General features: G+C 35.8%; 1 protein-coding gene across 1 annotated transcript in view; it reads left to right on the top strand.

Annotated features, from left to right (window-relative positions):
• LOC103032444 (uncharacterized) overlaps window positions 1-22,519 on the top strand; it is a 177,507-nt gene that overhangs the window by 7,406 nt on the left and 147,582 nt on the right. The window contains exons 6-29 of the mRNA XM_049466410.1: window positions 421-597; window positions 1,366-1,542; window positions 1,710-1,883; window positions 4,103-4,276; window positions 4,448-4,624; window positions 5,359-5,529; window positions 6,835-7,008; window positions 7,285-7,458; window positions 7,540-7,710; window positions 8,623-8,805; window positions 11,220-11,387; window positions 12,168-12,341; window positions 12,666-12,839; window positions 13,501-13,677; window positions 15,555-15,719; window positions 16,054-16,227; window positions 16,492-16,665; window positions 16,750-16,926; window positions 17,454-17,627; window positions 17,759-17,932; window positions 18,085-18,261; window positions 20,700-20,873; window positions 21,360-21,536; window positions 22,213-22,389. Coding sequence (XP_049322367.1) covers window positions 421-597; window positions 1,366-1,542; window positions 1,710-1,883; window positions 4,103-4,276; window positions 4,448-4,624; window positions 5,359-5,529; window positions 6,835-7,008; window positions 7,285-7,458; window positions 7,540-7,710; window positions 8,623-8,805; window positions 11,220-11,387; window positions 12,168-12,341; window positions 12,666-12,839; window positions 13,501-13,677; window positions 15,555-15,719; window positions 16,054-16,227; window positions 16,492-16,665; window positions 16,750-16,926; window positions 17,454-17,627; window positions 17,759-17,932; window positions 18,085-18,261; window positions 20,700-20,873; window positions 21,360-21,536; window positions 22,213-22,389 — 4,188 coding nt within the window. The remainder of the gene's footprint in view (window positions 1-420; window positions 598-1,365; window positions 1,543-1,709; window positions 1,884-4,102; window positions 4,277-4,447; window positions 4,625-5,358; window positions 5,530-6,834; window positions 7,009-7,284; window positions 7,459-7,539; window positions 7,711-8,622; window positions 8,806-11,219; window positions 11,388-12,167; window positions 12,342-12,665; window positions 12,840-13,500; window positions 13,678-15,554; window positions 15,720-16,053; window positions 16,228-16,491; window positions 16,666-16,749; window positions 16,927-17,453; window positions 17,628-17,758; window positions 17,933-18,084; window positions 18,262-20,699; window positions 20,874-21,359; window positions 21,537-22,212; window positions 22,390-22,519) is intronic.

Genomic DNA, 22,519 nt, shown 5'->3' with positions numbered 1-22,519 from the left:
TGGAGATAAATACAGGGCAATCCTTGAATCAAAAAAGTCCTAAATCCCATTATGAGTCTGTGGTAAGACATGTAAATTGCTGTTCACTTGACGTTCTCCATCCAACCTGGCTCAGCTCAGCTAAAGATAATGACAAAATTTCAGTCTCTAGATGTGGAAAGCTGGTAGAGATGTACCCTAAAATACTTGCAGCTGTAATTGCAGCGAAAAGTGTCTCTATTTAGGAGTGATATAGGGGGAATAAATATATTGGAATGGCAGACTTTGATTAAAATGTTGAAAACCACATGCACGATTATGTGCTATTTCATGTTGGTCTACACATAATACCAAAGCTGTAATAATATGTTTTAGTGGTTTATGATGTTGAAAGTGTAATAATTTATTATTATTTATTCTGCATCTTCTATCTCTCTGAAGGTTGAGTAACTGCAGTATATCAGAGGACGGCTGTGCTGTTTTTTCTTCAGCTCTAAAATCAAACCCCTCATCACACCTGAAAGAGCTGGATCTAAGTGGGAATAGACTAGAAGATAAAGGGGTGAAGTTGCTTTGTGATGTATTGATGGCATCTTACTGCACTTTAGAAAAGCTCAGGTGAGTAATTTCCTTTGACAGTCAAAACACAACACAAATTAAAATAACCAAGGTGTTCTGTGGGTGGGAGCAGAAACACATTGCCCAGTATACAAAACATTACTGCAATTAATAAATGATCAGTAAATTTCGAGCTAAACACAAAGGTTCACTTTCCAAGCAAAATCTAAAAATTAATTGTCTGTAGGTAGTCCCTACACTAACTCCCAATCAAAACTCATTTTAGCAGCAAAGAATTATGTCATGAATAATGTTTTTTCCACTTTTGCATATTTTCCTAATACAAACATTTGATTACAATATACATTATTGTAGGTGTTTGAAATGAAATGTATATAATGTTATTAAGATAATTTTTCTAGAAAAATGCTACTTTGTATCCATGGGTGAAGGCATTTTTGTGTCCTCTGTGTACAGCTCTTAATTTTCTTCTCTCTGTTTACTAAAGCTATAAATGTTTATTAATATTTTTTAATTGGTATATTTATTTTGTCCTGAATTCAGCCAGATTTTTTCATTATTAAATATTGAGCAAGATGTTTTTTGTTTTCTTTTTACAATTTTAATTGAAGAATTTTACTTTTGTTTCTACTTGATACTTAACAGTTAATGTGCACTAAAAGATGCATCAACAGCTCTATCTTGATGCTTGACAAAGGTGCTAAAGAATTAGCTATAAGTGAAGTACAAACAGTGGTGATCTCACTAATGACAGATAAATATTTAAGGTATGATTTCATTATTGTAATGAGAACTTTTCTTTTACAGTGTCAGTGATAATAACATCACAAAGGAAGGATATGCTGCTCTGGCTTCAGCTCTGAAATCAAACCCTTCATCACACCTGGTAGAGCTGGATCTCAGAGGGAACGATCCAGGAGAAACAGGAGTGAAACTGATCAATGATTTACAAAAGGAACCAAACTGTAAACTGAAGACACTAAAGTGAGATTGATTTTTTTTGTTTATTTTTTGTTGTGGGTATTTAAAAATATTTTACCCTTTTGTATACTCTTTATTTATCTAGATTAATATATTTATATTGTATTGTCAGTGATTATTTAACATCTGCACAAAAAATTACTTTACCTAATTGGGTTCTCTCTCTGCAGGTTGCTGAAAAGTCCTGATGCAGAGAAAGCCTTTAATGTTCTCGTTAAAGGTCTAGGAACAAACCCCTTACTGCTGACAGAGTTGGATCTAAGTGAAAAAATATTCAAGGACATTGGAATGAAGCAGCTGTCTGCTCTACTGACAGATTTCCACTGCAGACCTAAAAAACTTACGTCAGTATTTTCTTTTCTTTTTGGCCCACAACCCCTAACTGTTGAGGATAACATTGTTTTACATAATTGTAATAACAATAATAGATAATGGTAATAATAGTAATAATAACAACAACGAAACAAAAATAATAACTAAACCAAATAGTAAATGATTAATGATGGTGGTTTGTGCGGGTGTGTATAAGTGATAACGTACATAGTTTGTGTATGCTTACCTGTGTGTGCGTGTATGTGTGCGTGCATGCGTTATGTATGTATAGGGCTGCATAGGGCTGTATAGTATAGAGTTAATGCAGTCGATGTGTGGTCGCCCATCACCGTTTTATCACCCACCAGATAAAGCAGGGGGATAGTGGAATGCTGCACCCCAGTGTGAGTGCCAGAATTTCTGTATGGGTGTACATATCCAGAAAGAATGAAAATAAGTGTCAGGTGTGTCTAGCATGTCTGTTTCCATTTATCCCATTTTATATAATTATGTTGTGTCATATGCTATCTTTGTATTACTTTATACTGAATCAGCTGGAGACTGGTATCAGCTGTCATTGCGAAAGTGGTTTTACAAATATTGGTCAATGCCGGAAGAGATGCCAAGATAATTTTCACATTTTGATGTTGGAAATGAAATAGTAATGTCTGTGGAGGCGATAAGTTTATAGAATTTTGTAAGCAATTTGTTATTAGTTGTTATTTTATTAATATCTAAAATTAATTTGGCTGGATGAAGATGGTCATTCTTAATGTTTATTTTAGACTTTATTATAGATTTGAGTTGAAGGTATTGTGAGTACTGATCTTTCCCGATATTGAACGTTTAAACCAAGTCATCAAATGAAATAAAGGTGTCACCCTTAAAAAGGTGGCATAGATGCATGATCCCTTTCTGTTTCCATGTAGTGAAGTTTAGTGGTGAGGTTTTGAGTAGGAAGTTTAGTTTATGCCAAATTGGTGTGTATCTACAGGGTGCCATAGTGCAGTTAGTGATGTTAAGCATTTTCTACCAGGCAACCAGAGTTGTGGATATGATGGTGTTACGGAAGCATGTATGATGTTTAATTGTATGGTACATAAATGGAAGGTCTGATATTGATATTTAATTACAGAATTCCTGTTCTATTTCTAACCATGAGTGATATATAAATATATATATAGTTTTTTTCTAGTTGTGTCCAGATGTGAATATAATGCAGTTGGCATGCTAAATAATATTTGTGAAAATGTAGTGCTTCAAGTCCACATTGTTCTTTATTCTTTTATAATGTGGCCAATTTAATTCTTGGATTTTTGTTTTTCCAATAAAATGTTGTCACTGCTGAATCCAGTGATTTGAACCAATTAGTGTGGGGTAATGGGGATCATTGTGAATTTAATTTAATTTTGGAAGGATTGACATTTTTATTGTTGCAAACAATGAGATTCATCCAACATCGTAGATCTTCTTCTATGGTTTTAAGTTGTGGCTTAAAATTGAGATTAAACAGCCCAAAGGATATGTTGATGTCCGGGTATTTTATGTTGCCAATGGTAAAAGCAGTGGATAGGTTTGAGGGTACAGCATTACTATCCTCCCTGTGAATGGGGAGAATTATAGATTTATCCCAATTGATTGAATAGCTTGATATTTTGGAAAATGTCTCTAGCAATTTTATCGTCTCCTGTAGTGAGCTGGATCCTATAAATACAGCAATACATCATCCACATATAGACTAATCTTGTGCTCTGTATTTAGTGATGTTATACCTTTAATATTTATGTTTTGTTTAATTGCTGATGCTAGTGGCTCTATAAAAATCGAAAATAGTGCTCACTACTCGCGGCTGCATAATATCTGCACCACGCATCCCATTAAAAACAATGTGTTTCAAAAAATCTGCAAATTTGCTGCATTCAGTGTTAAAACAGCTTCACACTTTACAACTATATGTTGGTCTGGAACACAGAACCTTTAAGCTCTATTTACTTTCTTGCTCCCACGCCATAGAGCTCTGACTAATCAGAGGAGACAACATGCTCGCGTGGGTTGTTGGGGTGCATTTTGATGTGTTTAAGTTTGCGTCTGTGTGAAACTCATCCAAACTGAGGGGAAAATTATTCAAGGAAAGAAATTCATGAACTGATTTAGACAATAGAACTGAATAACAGGTGTAAAAATGCCCAAAGATTTAAAAAGCATTTTTGTTACCCAATAACTAAAACCTTTCTCATCTCACTCTCTGCAGGTTAAAGAGTTGCCGTATTACAGAGAAAGCCTGTACTGATCTATCGGCAGCTCTTTGTTCAAATCCTTCACACGTGATGGAGCTGGATCTGAGTGGAAATAAAATTGGTAACTGTGGAGTGAAGCAGCTTTGTGGTCTGCTGGAGAATCCACAGTTCAAATTGTCAAAATTCCAGTATGTTGCACTTTTAAAATAACAACAACAAATTCTGAAATCCTAATATGAATTTTTTTTTTCAATGAATGTGTTCACCTGAGAAATCTGTGCAGTTGAATGTCTGCTATGAGAGAAATGTTTGTTAATTTTCAAATGATTTTATAAATAAACAGTTTCTTCTCTCTACAGGTTGTGTGATTGTAACATTACTGATGAAGGCAGTGCGTCTCTGTGTTCAGCTCTGAAATCAAACCCCTCATCACATCTAAAAGATCTGGAACTGAGTAATAATAGACTAGGAGATTCAGGTGTTAAGCACCTCATTGATTTCCTGCAGAATTCAAACTGCATACTAGAAAAACTGAAGTAAGTAAAGTTTTTGTATGTTTTTTCAGTACACTGTTGAAATGTAGTATTGTCTAAGGGCAAAATCAGAAATATATTTAAATTCTGATTAATATAGGTAAAGGATTCTCTTTAATTACTGTTTAGTAGATCATCCTATAAACAATACAACACAACTTTTTTTATGCAAATGTTTGTGATTAAGAAATTAATTTACCAGATGATCAGTTGCTCCTAATCTCTAAATAAAGGCATTCCTTATATTTAAACGTTTAGATATTGCATAGGCTTTAAACTGTAAGATAACAGCTGAAGTGAACTATAAGTGTCCTGGAGCTTCTTAAAGTGAAAGGACAGATATAAATGCTTGCATTTTTTATCATATAGACCAAATGTGGAGCATAATCCTCTTTTATTGGTCAGACAAAAAATATTTAAGCATCTGATTTTGCATTGATGGTGGTCACACAGATGTTAGATAACTCTAAGGTGTCTCCATGTACTATTTAATAGCTGTTAACTCTAGGTTTGACTTGCATGTGGCTTAAATTAAATTATGGTCAAAATTAAAAGATGGTTTCAGATGTTTGCATATTATAAAAATATTTTAGCATAAAATAAAACCACAGGACAGTCAGGAACACATCAAAATGTTAGAAAATTTTAGAAATAGCAGAGTAGCAATGGCAAATAAGAGATAAAATGCAATTAATACCCTAGCTTGAATTTCTGATTTTTTTTCTCTGCACTTTCAGTCTCAGTTTTTGCTGCATCTCTGAAGAAGGATATGCTGATCTGGCTTCAGCTCTAAAATCCTCATCACACCTGAAAGAGCTGAATCTCAGTGGTAACGACCCTGGAGAAAAAGGAGTAGAACTTCTTACTGCTCTGATAGAGGATCCAAAATGTAGTTTGAAGATACTAAGGTGATTCTCTTCTAAATCACTGCTTGTTTGCAGAGCTGTTTATGAAATCATCTTTCTACAATTTTTTTTTTAAATATAGCTAATTTATTTCAATTTTATTAGATGCAAAATCAATTCTGACTAACATTTGTCAGGATAAATATTCTACACAAGCAGTAAGAAAGCAAAGACAATCTGCATCTTTCTGCATGTGTATCTGGTGCAGGCTCATAAAAACACACCATGATAATCAACAAAAGATGAATAAGCTTGATCAAATGGCACACTTATCACAAACAGACTAAACTAGGCCCCATAATTAAACTTACTTAAAACTTGAATTCAAATGTAACTGAAAGTCTAAACTTTCATACAGTTTTTTTGTTGGTTAAACAAACCATAATAATCAAAAAATATTATGTTTTCCAGCTACAGCTGTGAAATTGGGATGTGAGCTGTCTAGCTAGCTACAAGAAAAATATTTAAGTTCAAATTACAACAAAAACTACAATAATAATAATAATAATACATCTATGTATTAAACATTTCAGTGTAATGACATATTGCCATTTCAAACAGGATTCAAACTGGTGATGCTCAGATCATAGTGACAGTGCCACTGACAGACCACATATTACCAGTTTTAGTGAGATCTGACTTGTAGGGCCCTATCTTACAGGTATTGCTACCTTACATCCCTCTATCAGTCAATTTTCATACCTTGCACCTGCCTTGTTTCAGGTACATTTTTTCAGGTACATTTTTTTTACAGGCAAATTGCTACAATATCTTAACAACATAAAACACATGTGCACCACTGGCTGAAAACAACCTAGGCGTACATCAACCATCATTGCTATCTTGATTACACAGGTGCACAGCGCTCAACACGACATACAGCAGCACACAAACCCAACTTTTACATCAACAATGAATAGAATACAAAATAGCATAACAAATGTTAACATAAAATAACATTGCTGTTTGTGTAAATGACCTGCTCGCACACTTTGACAGCGTGAACGCACAGTTCAGTTTAGATTATTATTTTTCTCCAATTTAAAAATATTTATCTTTCAATATTTTTTTTTGTTTATTAGATAAATTAGTAAATTGGAAACATTTGACATGATTTGTCACACTTCACATTTTGTCACCCTTTTACATTTAAATTTTTACTCTCATATCCGAATATCTATATCATCTACTAGTCACATTACACTGTTTACAGACAAACACACACACACACACACACACAAACACAGACACTGAAAATAATTGCTAACTTTAATTGTTTATACTAATACATAATTTCTTCTTCTGCAGACTGTTAAAAACTGCTGCTGCACAGGTAGCTTGTGATTATCTGACTAAAATTCTAGGAAAGAACCCGTTACTCCTTCCAGAGCTGGATCTGAGTGGAAAAATAAAAGGAGTTTTGGGAATGAAGCAGCTCTCAGATCTACTGGAAGATTCACACTGCAGAACTGAAAAACTAAAGTTAGTATGTTTCTTATGCTAGATTTCACAAAAAACAGCACTCAGTGTAACTCAGTGTACTTTAATACACAGTGTATGAAGTTCTTGTATGTGTAAGTGTCTATAGAAGATTTGATTTATTATGAATATAATAGTGAACTGTAACTTAAACATTAATTTTAAATATAAAGTTGGTATAACCACAATTTACTTTAACAAGTATCGGCTGTCTAAAATATATACTGTTGAAAACAATGACTTAATGGAAGAAATGACTGCCTTTTGTTTTCACTGCAGGTTAAATAACAATGGTTTTACAGAAAAAGACTGTGCTGATCTGGAAAAAGCTTTTCGCTTAAATCCCTCACACCTGAAAGAATTAGATCTGAGTGGGAATAAACTGGGAAACTCTGGAGTGAAGAAGATTTCTGACATACTGAAGATGTCAGAGTGGAAACTGACAAAACTAAAGTTAGTGTGTAAATCAGTCTGAAAAGGATACATTGAAAATTATAAATTATATTTTAACTTTAACATTTCTCCTTTTTTCAGTACCTCAGACTGTAGTGTAACAGAGGAAGGATATGCTGATCTGGTTTCAGCTCTGAAATCAAACTCATCACTGGTAGAACTGGATCTCAGAGACAATGATCCTGGAAATACTGGAGTGAAGACATTTACTGACTTACTGAAGGAACCAAACTGTAAACTGAAGACAGTGAGGTGAGAGAAACATTTGTTTCTTAATTTTTTTACTGTTGTGAACTGCAGTTTCAGATTTATATAATCTGAAGAGCTCATTATACCAACATGGTTGATGCATCTCACTGCATGATACAAAAACTACTGAAAAATGACCAAATCCAATAACTACAACAGAAAATAACAGAGGATATTTAGGTTAAAGCTATGAAAAGAGTAAAGAAAGAACAAGTTATTTATTATGAATAAACAGGTTATTATTACTCCATCAAGAGCACTAATTAATACAACACTAATTAATACACCAATAAAGGCATAAAATATCAGGTAAAGAAATTTTACAACTACAATAATTATGTCCTGATAATAATTACACATTTGTGGCTTTATCACACTAAACCAGTACTGGCATTCCCCCTACAAAGAGATGATTGATTACTTACTAATGTTTCCTACTTCTTAAACAAAACTTGTCTTTTTGGTAGAACATTCTTATTTTTATATTTTTTTACATTTGAAAAAAATACTTGTTTTTTTGGCTGTTTTGCATTGATGCTTATTTGCTTAAGTCATGTAAAGTAAAAAAAAAACTACGACAGGTGGGATTGGCTATGCTAAGTCTTTAACTGACATTACAGAATTATAACTTATTACTTACCATTGATAAGTAAATGTCTTTTATGATATTTTATGATTATGTATCTCTAACAAAGTACATTCTATATGGTAATGAATACGAAGGAAATAATTGAATTCCATCATGAAAAATAGCATGTAGACACTCAAGTGTAGTGCACATTAGTATTGTATCAGTGTTGAATATAAAAATATATTTCTCAGTAGTGTAAGAACATTGAAAATATGTATCTGGGAGCAGAATTAGGAGCAGGTGAGGTGTGTTGTTAATATTAGTGTGTTCTCCTCTCTTTGCAGGTTTTTGAAGACTTCTGCTGCAGAGGAAGCCTGTGCTTCTCTTTCTGCAGATCTGGGAGTGAATCTCTTACTGCAGACAGAGCTGAACCTGAACAGGAATCCAGCAGGACTTTCAGGAGATTCCAGAATGAAACAACTGTGTGATTTACTGCAGGACACACACTGCAAACTGAGGAAACTCAAGTGAGCATTCTGATTGGTTTCAATTTGGCCTGCCAAATTTATTAATCACAGAAAACAATGTGTTAAATTCATCGCCTCCCTTGAAGCCTTTCTGACCCATATATGTAACTGTGAAGTAAACAGTAGCAGCTGTATTTTTTTTTTTGCTGGTCTGTGGTACATAGAATTGAAACGCTTGCTCACTGCTAGTATATGACAGACAAACTCTGTTGGACATCACATCCACCAGAGCTGAAACTCATTGTTCGCTCCCACAGCCACCACCACCGCCGCCAGAAAGACCCAGCGACACTGACCCCAAGCGAGTGCGCTGACCCCAGGAGAGTGCTTCAGATGCGGCAATGCAGACGAGGCTGGAGGGGAGGGCTACATGCTAAGCTAAAGGCTCGCGCTAGCCGACCACCACTGCCCAGCCTCCTGCTAGCTAAACTGGACAAGCTGAGAGCAAGGATTACATCACAGTGGAAATTAAGAGAGTGCTGCACTCTTATTTTCAGACCTGGCTTTCAGATAAAAGTACCGGACAGCGTTATTTAGCTAGAGACTCACTCTACACACACTGACTCCAGAAAGGCTAAAGGGGGAGGTGAGTGTGAGTTTGTAAACAATGCGTGTGGAGACATACAGACCACTTATAAGCACTGTTCACCAGACATGGAGTTCCTAGGCTAAAATGTCGTCTCTGTTATCTAAAGCGGGAATTTACTGCTGTGTTTTTAGCCACTCCCCCATGGGCTAACTCTGGACCCCCTGCAGTACCTATCGTCCCAACAGATCCACCTCGGACGCCATCGCTGCTGCCATCCAATACTCCCTCTCCCACCTGGAAAACAAAGACTCCTACATCAGGATGCTCTTTGTGGACTACAGTTCTGCCTTTAATACGGTCGTTCCTCACAAAGTCACAAACAAATTGTCCATACTCTGCCTGCATTTCCTGATTGGCAGGCCTCAGTCTGTCAGGATTGGAGATAAGACTTCAACCAGTATCACCACCTACACAGGCACCCCCAAGGATGTGTCTTTAGCACTATCCTCTACACCAGGGGTTGTCAATTAATTTTGGCCACGGGCCAGATATTTTCCAAGCCATTACATGGCGGGCCACCAAAAAAATCTGTTTTTGGAAAATGAAGCAGGTAAACCCAAGAAGAAAGGAAAAAAATAAATAAATAAACACACCGCTCCTCATGCGGGATTGAACCCGTGTCGTCAAAATTGTGGTCTAATACACAACCGCTGCCCCTGATAATGAATTGGGACACAGGCGGGAAAAAAACAGATAAGGAGATAGGGAGCCCAAGACCGGACAGAAAAGCGAGAATGGGCGGAAACTAAAGTGACGCCGAGCACGACAGAGAGACAGGAGAGGTGTGTAAACTGAAGTTCAACAAAGAAACATTTTATTTATTTTTTTTTATTATCGTTCATTATAGTTCAAAAAACCTAACGGGCCAGGGGGAGGTGACAAGACTGTCATCATGGTCTGAGGACAAAAAAAAACTCGCCTTCAACACAAACAAGACAATGGAGCTGACATAAGGAAGGAGAGGAGACCTTATCAGCCACTGTGTCATTGAGAGCCTCTTGACCAACTGTATCACCGTGTGGTACGGCAACACTACTGTGATGGACTGTACACGCCTGCAGAGAGTGGTAAAGACCGCAGAGAAGATCATCAGGACTTCACTGCCCTCTGCTGAGCATCTATCACCTCAGAAGAGCTGCCTCCATCCTCTACTCTACTCTACCCACCCCCAGCATGGACTGTTCACACTTCTGCCTTCAGGCTGGAGGTATAGAAGTGTGAAATGCAAGACCACCAGGCTAAAGAACTACTTCTTCCCCACTGCTACCAGACTCTTGAACCTACCCTAAATCAACCCAGCACCTTACCCTTTACACATTTACATGTCAAGGACATTTCTCAGAGGCACATGTTCTCTTTACTACAAAATACACATGCACTTTGTTCATATTTCACTGCTGTTGATATGTAAATATATCCTGTACATCATGTATATATTTCCATCCTGAATGTAAATTTAACACCAATTTAATAGTTATATTTAGTTAGTTTATTTCTTGCTTTATTGAATACTTTCTACTTTTATCTTTATACGGCATACTTGGCGACTAGCAAAGAAAGAATTTCATTGTACGAGGAAACTTGACTCTTACTGTGCACATGAAAATAAACTCTTTAAATCTTGAATATAAATCTTGAATATTGAACTATTTAAATGTTTGTTAGTTAGTTTGTTAAACTGCGTACACTATAATGTTGGGAGTTTTTTATAAAAAAAAATATATATTAAAAATATTGTGTAATATTAGTTATTTTCTAAAGTCTGTATATTTTACAGTCTGTATGTTTAAAAATGTTTAAACTTTCTGTCATCATGTGTTTTTAGGAACAACGATGATGATCTAACAGAAGAAAGCTGTTTTGCTTTAGCTTCAATTCTCACCTTATCCTCTCTGGTAGAACTTGACCTGAGCAATAACAACCTGCAGGATTCAGGAGTGAAAAAACTCTGCACGGCTCTGAAAGATCCTCTGTGTAAACTGGAGACTCTGAGGTAAAATCTGATATAAAGTGTAAAATACTTAGATCACTTGTCAGGGAGCAGAGCTGTGTTTAATTAGCATATGAATGTCAGTGTCTCTGTGGGAGCACTAGCAGTTTATCCCACGTAGTTTTTTTAACACGGTAAACATGCAGACTACAGTCTGATATACTCACCTCTGAACAGCTAAAGAGGTAGCATTGCTGTTAGCAGCTAATGCTAATGATGCTCCAGCCACAATGCTGGAGAAACTTTACTGAAACTCCTTTATAACGATGTATTTCAGAGGAGTGACTTTACTGCTCTTTACAACCTGACCAGTAAAATACATACATAAGATGCACAGGATTATAAGACACATTGTCAATTTATGGGGAAAGTTTTAAGTACACCTTATTCTGCAAAAAATATGGTACCCTGCTCCAGATTCTAGTGGCAGTGTGCTTCACACCATCTGATGCTTGACACTGTGCTTGGTGATCTAAGGTTTGCAGGGGCTCTATTCTATGAAGTTTCTGGCAGTTCTTGTGCTGATGTTTAAGTCAGATGAGGTTTAAAACACTGCAGTTATTGAGTCAGAAGAGCATTGACAACTTTGCATCTTAACTCCTGATCCTTCAGTTTAATTCTATGCAGTGGTTTTGAAGGGACCTATTAAAAGAATACATTTCTGTGAGCTCCATATAATGTAGATATGTACACCTTTAATTTGCTTCTGAAGCCTCAGCTTTTTGTATGGCTAAAAATGCTTTATTAATCATAATGTGTTTAATTGTTTTTTTCTTTCTCTAGGCTTTCATATTGTTGTGTAAGGGAGGATGGCTATAAAGCTTTGGTTTCAGCTCTGAGCTCAAATGCCTCTTCACGTTTAGTAGAGCTGGATCTCAGAGCAAATGATCCCGGAGACAGAGGAGTGGAGCTGCTTGTTAACTTATTTGTGAAACAGTGCAATCAGAAAAAACTAAGGTCAGAAACAAATATTTTGTGTAGATAAATTAATATATTTTCAATACATTTCTACATTTCATTTTTTTACTTTTTATCAATTTACTTACCTGAGAGAGTTACCTGCAAGTTACTTAATTCACGGTTTTGAATTATTATAATGATCTATCTACAAAAAGTTATGAATCAAAGATTTAAACACACTCTTGTCCAGAGAAGGAGGAGTATTGAGAGAGGAAGACAGCTTGCGAAAACAAATACTGTGAGGTTGATCATTGATAAATTTAACTGTCCTTTTATTTTGATAAGGTTATTAATATAATTGTACTGTTCTTTTCCCTATAGGCTGCTGAAAAGTGATGCTGCAGAGGAAGCCTACACTCATCTTAAACGCATTCTGGACGAAGACCCCTTATTGCAGAGAAGGTTGGATCTGAGTAAGATTGAACCAAATATCATAACAGTGAAGCAGATGTCTGATCTACTGGAGGATCCACATTGCAGACTGAGGAAACTCACGTAAGAAGTTTTATTAATAAAATAAATGTAAACTGACAAACTGGCAGGCACTGAGTTCCATGGTGTACCAAATGTATTTACTGGTAAAAGATCTGCAGGCAGCATTCAAACTCTTCTTTTGTGAAGCCATGCTGTTCTGAGATGTGCAGTATGTGTTTTAGGATCTTAGCATTGCTGAAATATGCAATGCATTCCATATAAGTGACATAATTTTATTGTAAACATATGTTGTTTTAAAACCTCTATATACTGTTTAACACTGATATCACTGTGACCTGAATACCATGGCATCTGATAACTGTAGATATACACACATTATTAAACTAATAAAACTGCCATTTTTAGCTGTTAACAAGTGTAAGTGTCTATCCCATATTCACACTAGTTACATTTCGGACAATCAGCTCACCTCAGGAAATGTTGGGATGCTGCTAGAAATGTAAAAGCTGAAAAAACAGCTGCTACACAGAAAGGTTCTTGTAGTATTTTTCACATTTGCTGTGCAAATGTGGAAAATAAGGAAATAAATCAGGGCTTGAAATGTCAGATATGAACTGATAATGTAAGAAGTTGAGGAGATTAATTCCCTCCTGAAAAACAGGTGCTGTATTGAGCTGTTACACTGATGCTCCTGACTACCTCTCTTTATCTCTCTCTGCAGGATGTATAAAGCTGGCAGTATTAGAGAGACAGACTGTGCTGATCTGATTTCTGCTCTGATTATAAATCCCTCACACCTGATGGAGCTGAATCTGAATGAAAATAAACTAGATATCAAAGGACTCCTAATGCTCTGTGATCTACTGAAGATGTCTCACTGTAAACTGGAGAAACTAAGGTGAGTAATATTTATTTATCTGTAACTGACAAGAAGAGTATTACACTCATATGTGGTGAGATCTCAGTAAGTCTGTATTAGAAGTAAAAAGTAAGTAAATTGGGCTACATTTACCACATTTTATAACAAAAATAAATAAAGTATAAAAAATATTTTAATAACGATGCAATAATGTCATTATTTCTTGTAAATTATCTTCCACTTGGTTATATTTTTATTGAAATTGCTTGTTTTTACTTAACTCAACCATTTTTGCTTGGTCATAACATCTGGACACCTTACTTCTCTGTGTAACAGAAGAGTTGATGCAGGCTGGACAAGCAGAGGGTTTTTTACCAGGTCTACTAAATTCACAGTCTGAGCAGGCAGAGGTCAAAATGCAGGCAGGCAGATAAACACAGTCAAATCCATCCTCCAGGACCAAGTACAAAGCAAACAAAAAAAGCAAAGGTCAATCACAGAAAATCAAAGAGTGCAAGCTCTTTTCAGAAGTCTTGAACAATTAAGATAAACATTGAAGTATATATATAAGTTCAACATCAACAGATTTGCCCAAGATGAATAATTGAAGTGTACACTATACACTGCCCAATTTCATAAGCCCAATTTCATAATCAATTATTTACATTAGTTCCTCTACACAATAGTTCTTCTAGACAGTAACTCAAAAAGTAGCCACATCGTAGAGCACTGGTTCCAGTGATGCTGTTTTACAAAGGTTTAACACAGACTAAGGTTAAACCTTCCCCTACAGAAGGGGAGAAGGCTCTGGACAGAACAGTGTTCAAAATGTGCATGTTACAGTGTAGTATGGTTAAGCCACGCAAAGCAACAATCATGTAAGCGCCATGGTCTGTGATAAAAATCATCGACTTAGACATCAGTAAAACATTATTGCCATATTACATTACATTACATTTGGCAGACGCTTTTGTCCAAAGCGACTTACAATATTCAAGTACAATGTAAAATAAGTTTAAAGGTAAAACATCTTTGGATAGGGATAAAAGGAGGTCAAAGGGGAATAATAGGATAGAGGAGTGAAGGAGGGGAAGAAGGAAATGAGGTTAGAAGTAGTTAGTGTGTTAGAGGTGTTAAGAGAGTAAGTGCTCTTTGAAGAGCTCTGTCTTCAGGAGTTTCTTAAAGATAGCGAGAGATTATCCTGATCTGGTAGTGGAAGGTAGTTTGTTCCACCATTGGGGAACTCTGTATGAGAACAGTCTGGATTGCTTTGTGTGAATGTTTGGCAAAGCGAGGCGACGTTCATTGGAGGAGCGCAGCAGCCGGGAGGTAGCGTAAGCCTTCAGGAGCAAGTGCAGGTAGGAAGGAGCTTGTTCTGTCATCACCTTGTAGGCGATTGTTAGAGCTTTGAATTTGATGCGAGCATCAACTGGTAGCCAATGGAGCTCAATGAGCAGCGGGGTGACATGTGCCCCTTTTGGCTGGTTGAAGACCAGACGTGCTGCTGCGTTCTGGATCATCTGGAGTGGTTTTACTACACAGGCCGGGAGGCCAGTTAGCAGGGCATTTCAGTAGTCGAGGCGTGAGATGACGACCACTTGCACCAGGAGTTGGGTGGCCTGTTGTGTCAAGAACAGTCTAATTTTTCGGATGTTATAGAGCGCAAAGCGGCAGGACCGAGCAACTGTTCCATAAGCAAACTATTCCATAAGCTTTTGCTATAAGACCAATCTAATATTGTTACCAGTCCTAGCAACAGTTGGTGGTTGTGTAAAACAAAAAAACTCTCAAAATAACTTCTAACTGCTCGTTAGTGTAGTGGATAGTAGCAGAAAGGAACAATCTCATTGCTATCTTACACCCAGCCAACAGTATATTTTCACACTCAAGATTTAGAAAATCTGTTTTATTTTCAGTCTCAGTGGTTGCTGTATCTCAGAGGAAGGATATTCTGCTCTGGCTTCAGCTCTGAAATCAAATTCATCATCCTCCCTGAGAGAGTTGGATCTCCGAGGAAACAACCCTGGAAACACAGGGGTGAAGCTGATCACTGACCCAGACTGTAAACTAAAAAATCTTAGGTGAACTTTTATTTTACTTGTTTTAATGCAGAATGTTTTTTTTTTACTATTTAAAGTATTTGACAGCTAAAGAAACTCTAAATAAATAAACTATAAAGACTTGCTGAAGAACAAGAAGTCATAAGGTGAAAATGCTTTGGCAATTCTAGAAGATGATATTATTGTCACAGAAATATAGATCAGCCTATATGCTTGCACCACTGAATTAAATAGAATCAGAATAACACATTTACAATAAAATTAACAATATTAAGTTTTTTTAAACCACATGATCATTTTAAAATTTCAAAACAACAGTGAGGTGATGATTTTACATTATTTTTTTAATCTGCAGGTTGTTAAATAGCTCTGCTGCAGAAGAAGTCTGTGCTTCTCTGACTAAAGCTCTAGGAATAAACCCCTTACTGCTGAGAGATCTGGATCTGAGTGGAAAATTACAAGGAGATTCAGGAATCAAGCAACTCCCTGATCTGCTGAAGGATCCACACTGCAGATCAGAGAAAATAAAGTAATTGATTGTTTTTTAATCAATATTTAAAAGCGTATAGTAGTATAAGTATTGGTACTATAGTGTTAATTTAGTTTCTTTATTATGTAGATTGACAGAACAGTGTTCTTTTTAAGAAAATGTATTACTGTAATTGCCTTTCTAATTTGTTATGCTCTGATCAAGATGTCAGTTTAGATTTTGAAAAAATATTATATATATATTATATATATATAGTAATCAATCTGTTGAAATAATTAAGTGCATGTTGTATTTCATCTGCAGGCTGAAGGACAGCAAGATTACAGAGAAAGAGTGTGCAGCTCTGTTATCAGCTCTTTGTTCGAATCCTTCACACCTGGTAGAGCTGGATCTGAGTGGAAGTAAAGTAGGAAACTTTGGAGTGGAGACAATTTCTCAGCTATTAAAGAATTCTAAAGGAAAAATGAAAAAGCTAAAGTTAGTTTTCAGTGAATCTAAATTAATAACATTTTCATAGCATTTTCAGTGCAGGTTGTTCATTCAGTTTCTTTTTCTCTACAGTCTCTCAGACTGCAGTATATCAGAGAAAGGATATTCTGCTCTAGCATCAGCTCTGAAATCAAACCCCACATCGCCACTGATGGAGCTAGATCTAAGAGGGAATGATCCTGGAGATAAAGGAGTAAAGCTGCTTACTGATCTAAAAGAAGAAAAGAAGTACAACCTCAACATACTAAGGTACATATTTTGTGAAATGTGATTTATGAACTTGTCAGTTTTAAACTCCACAGTTTCTGCTCTTTAAAAGCCAGCAACTTTAAATATAATCACAGACTAGCTGCACATTTAATGTAAGTGCACAGCTATTATTTGTACACATCTTTTTTAAACCAAAAATCACAGAATATACATGCATATGGCTCAATGTTAAGAGACCCTGTATGCAAATTATAAGATTATCATGCCGGTACTAAACAGATGATAAACTTGACATTTCAAAATGTAAGCCAGGTATGCCATGTTACTTATGAATAATTCTTACGGACACTGACCTTAATCATTTTAATCCTTCTGTTGTATTTAACATTGATACATTTTTGTCACAGACTATTGTTTTTTTGTTTTTGTTTTTTACTGTAAATTGAATGTTGATATAAGTTTGTTATGGGTACATTAGAAACTATTAAGTTGAATCCTGAATCCTTTAATGCATCATCATTTTTATGTATTTTACAACAAATTGTTTGTGAAACTTTGTGTTTCAGGCTGTTAAAAAGTTCTGCTGCAGAGAAACTCTGTGCTTCTCTGAGCAAAACTCTACAAACAAACCCTTTATTGCTGACACAACTTGATCTGAATGGAAAAATAAAAGGAGACTCAGAAGCGAAGCAGCTCTCTGATCTACTGAAGGATTTACACTGCAGAACTCAGACAGTCAAGTAAGTATTGTAATGTATTTAAATTTATACAAGATTTATTATTTCTAAATATATTTAAAGGTTTTAGTGTTAAATATTTTTGTTATTTATAGGCAAGAGTAATATTGTGTGTTTAAACTTTACGTTTGCAGTCTGAATAACTGCAGTATTTCAGAGAAAGGCTGTGAAGCACTCTCAGCAGCTCTTTGTTCTAATCCTTCTCATCTGATCGAGCTGGATCTAAGTGATAATAACCTAGGAAACTCTGGAGTGAAGCATATTTGTGCACTACTGACCAGTCAGTACAGTAAACTGCAGAGACTTGGGTGAGTGCATGCTATAAAACACACACTACACACCTGGAATTAAGATTTCACACATTAACAAAGTATGCATTTAAAACTTTTCAAACATTTAAAGCAGAGCTGATGTACTTGATTCAGTGTTAGTAAAGCTACTGTATGTGTTCTCCCTCTAGACTTTCATATTGCAGTGTAACAGGGGAGGGATATGATGCTCTGACTTCAGCTCTGAAATCACACTCCTCATCACCCCTGATAGAGCTGGATCTCAGAGGAAACAATCCTGAAAATGCAGGAGAGGATCTTATCAGCTACTTCACTTGTGTCTCTAAGGGTACAAGGAAAACCCTAAGGTGAGAATAAAAAGAGAGCATAAAATAATGCTTGTGTGGATGTGCAACATTCACTTTTTGACTGCGCCATCTTGGTTTACCCACCCAAGGAATATATGCCACCCATCGTCACCAAAATAAATAAAATATTTCCCACACACTGCTTTTAATTTAAAGGACCAATATGTAACTCATTTTTGGTAGTAAATGATAAAATGATCAGAATGTATCATCAGATATTAAGAAAACATGTTGAATGAAAGCACTGGCAGCTCTTGTAAGCAGGGATTTAGCAGTATGTTCCTATTTTAAGTGTTCACTCCGTCCCGGAGTTTTGTGTCAGTTTTGTCCTCTGTCCCTGCCTGCTGCTCGTTACTAACACTAACTCCACCCCAGAGGTTGCCAGCACCCACCCTACAGCCAGCTATCGGTGCTGCACCAAAGGAGCTAGCAGGGCTGGTTCAGTTAAACCTCAGCTGCTATACAGATTAAAAAGCCTCAGCATGTCTCAAAAAAGCTCAGTGACTAAAAAGAAATATAACAAGAGTGAATATTGGCAGTGAGTTTAAAAGTTGGAGACGTAGATCTCCAAAAGACTACAAGACCGACCCAGAGCTGCTACTTTTCTCCTGAACAGGTAAGCTAACTGGCTAGCTAACTTAGTCAGGTAATTTATCACCACCACTAGGTTAGCTTACTAGGGACTGGTGTTTTAATGAATTAAAAAAATTGTTGAGTGTTGAGTGAGGGTACCTGAGTGAGCTAGATAGCATAGCAAGGTTAGCTCAGAACTGTCTCTCGCGTGGGGTACATACTCGCCGATGCAGTGCTCCCTCGTGTAACATACAGTCAATATAATGCTAAATATGGGTTAAAGGGAAGTTTAGAATTTCTGCATTTCTCCTCTCACTTGTACTCTAAGTTCTCTGCCTCTCCTACTAGTCTAAACTTTGTAGATTGTGTAGATTCAGCCTGCTGAATTTGGTAATTCGAGGTAGTTTTGTGGCTGGGGAGGGGTGGACGGGGCAGACTACTCTCTGTGGTGTGTTGAAATTAGACTGCTGTTGCCATTTCACACGCTGGCTCTCAGTTCCTACAGAATGCACCTTTAAAGAAAAAGATGCAGACAGACCCAGGTCTCTTAAAATGTTAATGCAAATTTATTTAGTATAAAAACAAGTAGGGATTATTTTTATTAGAAAACCTTTAAAACCTCTTTGTAGACAATCAGTATGCACCTACTTCTGTCATCTATCTAAAACAGATAAAGGCACAACTCAAACACCTACACTAAAAAAGAAAAGAAGAGACAAACTGCACCACAGGGTTAGTCTATTTAGGACAAAAACTGTAAGAAAAATTACAGCACATTACATCACATCACTCTCTGTGACTAATATAAAATCTAAATCTATATATAAATATAAATCTACCAAAACAAATACATTACTACAAATAACAATAAACAAATCTATAACTGTTTACAAAACACAAAACAACAACGGAACAAAAAAGGGAAAAACAAACTGACATCCAAAAAGAAGCACAATATTCCAAAGAATATCCCATCATTAATGGGCCTATATCATTTAAACAAGTAATGTAACAAATGAAAATAATGTTAAATACTATAGCCACTTGTTTTGTCCCAAGATTACAAAGGTACCACCTGACAGGGAAGTTTAGAGAGTCTCCTGCATTTTAATAAGGGCTCCCTGATGCCCATAAATTCTAAACATCATCCTCTTTTAGAGAGAGACAGAAAGAGAGAGAGCATGCTTTATCAACACTGACATACCATAACAAATCTACAGAACATCAAGTCAATTCAAAAAGTTTTATTGTCAATACTACATTTGTACCTGACATACAGAGGATTAAAATTATGTATTCTCCTTCCCATAGTTACAAGTACAGCAATATTAAAATATAAATATAAAAGAATACTGCATAAATGTGGAGTTATTAATATAACTTTATTTTGGGAGTGTGAGCCACACCCTTACTACTCTGACTCTCCTCCCTATACATACCGTCACTTCCTGTCTACCTGCATGTCAAAAAACGTTGCACTCACCTCCTCCACATCTTCCTCCTTCTTTCCTTCTTCCTTTTTTATTTCTGTATCTCTTCTTGTGGGGGAGCTTCAGCTTTATGCTTTTCCAGCAAACCTGCCCTGAACTACTGCCCAAATAATCTGAGTTCCCCCTCTTTTCCTTCTCAATTCAGTCCAAGGGTGTGGGAAATACTAGCAAAATTCAAGCTACATGGGATGGATTATCACAGATCACCATTAAGAACCTCCACAACTCCATGCTGAGATGTGTGGCATGTAGCATTACATATGCTTTACGTCTGACACTTCCTTCATGGTTCAAATATTATTGCAAGCTTTTTTTTGATGATGAGTGTATATTTACTATATATAGTTATTAATGTGATTACTGTTCCCTTTACAGGCTTCTGAAAAGTGATGATGCAGAGGAAGCCTTCAACTGTTTAAAACAAAATCTGCAGAAAAACCCTTTACTGCCAATTGAGCTGAATCTGAGTAAAACTGAACCACAGCAGATTAAAGTGAAACCACTGTCTGCTCTGCTGGAGGATCCACACTGCAAACTGAAGAAACTTATGTAAGTACTTTGTTATTTAAATCATAACTATCATACGATGTCTAAATAGCAAAATATTTTTAACAATATATATTCTTAAGAGGGCTCTGTTGCTTAGCACAAAATGACACATGTAACTGCCTGGGGTTTATCCCTGCTGGCACGTAACAGTATTGAACATTATCTTAATGTAATTTTTTGTTGTCTGACGTCATGACCAATATTCAACCTGAAATGATCGTCTATTGACATTAACTTTACTTGTTGTAATGACATGGCTTATGAACAAATGATCTATAGTCTGAAAACATACAGATTTATTTTATTACAGACATGCAGTGGAATACCAGCTTGGATTGAAATCACACTAAACTGTTAAAACACATAAAATTTACAATCTTAGGCACTCATGCTTTACTGCCATTTCTCCATGTATTAGAATTACTTTAATCATTTCCATTGTGCAGAAAACATAATGTATGTTGTAATGTTCATCTTCCTCTGCAGAATCTACAAAACAGGCAGCATTACAGAGAGAGACTGTGATGATTTGATTTCTGCTCTGGTTAAAAATCCCTCACACCTGAAAGAGCTGGATCTGAACAAGAACAAACTAGACAGATCAGGACTCCAAAAGCTCTGTGATCTACTGAAGAATCCTCACTGTAGACTGGAGCAACTGAGGTGAGTAAATTGGGTCAAAATATGTATTTTTTAAAGACTCATGTGAACTAAATGAGAATAATAAATATTAATATAAATAATAATAGTGTATAAATAATATTATAATGTAAACAATATAGAAAAAATAAAACAAAAGTACATTTCTTATTTTTAGTCATTTGTAACTAATGACTAAACTAATTTTTATAACTTTTAACTAATCTTTAAATATCACTGATCATTGTTTATGTAATTTACTGAAGTATTGTTAACATTTTGTAATTATGTGATTATGTGGAGAGTTTGTTTTTAGGACATCACAGCTGTAATTTTAAGCAGGAGCCTCTAAATGAGGAAGTCAGGTTACATATCATAAAACAGATATCCAAAATCAAATTTCAGGAAATACAGAAACTTTGGAACAATGTGAGGAATTGGAAATTTTAAATCTGTGGAACACAAGTTAGTGCACCATGAATTCTCAAATTTCACAGAACAACAGATTTGATAAATTTGGTAACAGGTAAGTAATAGATAAGGAGTGTCAGTTGTGAAGAATCCTACAACACATCACACTGAAAAATTCTCAAATTGCAGAAGATTCATAAAATAGGTAAAGAAAGTGTTATTATCCATTACAAATACTGAACTACTGAATACATTGTCTTACTATTCTGCCGTTTTATTTTATTTTTAGTCTCAATAGTTGCTGTATCTCAGAGGATGGATATGTTGCTCTGGCTTCAACTCTGGAATCGAACCCCTCATCACACCTGGTAGAGCTGGATCTTAGAGACAATGATCCTGGAGACAAAGGAGTGAAGCTGCTCTCTGATTTAGTAAATAATCCACACAGTAAATTGAAGACAATTAGGTGAGCTACTTTTATATAATTTATTCTACTCTATTTATTCTTATTCTATTCTTCTTCTGCTACTAGAATCATCCAAAAATGTATTTTTTATAACTTACAGAAGATTGATGTAATCAGGGACAGTATAAAA

The sequence above is a fragment of the Astyanax mexicanus genome, chromosome 17 (assembly GCF_023375975.1).
Source record: "Astyanax mexicanus isolate ESR-SI-001 chromosome 17, AstMex3_surface, whole genome shotgun sequence".
Taxonomy (NCBI): Eukaryota; Metazoa; Chordata; class Actinopteri; order Characiformes; family Acestrorhamphidae; genus Astyanax; species Astyanax mexicanus.
This window is presented reverse-complemented; position numbering and strand designations above follow the sequence as displayed.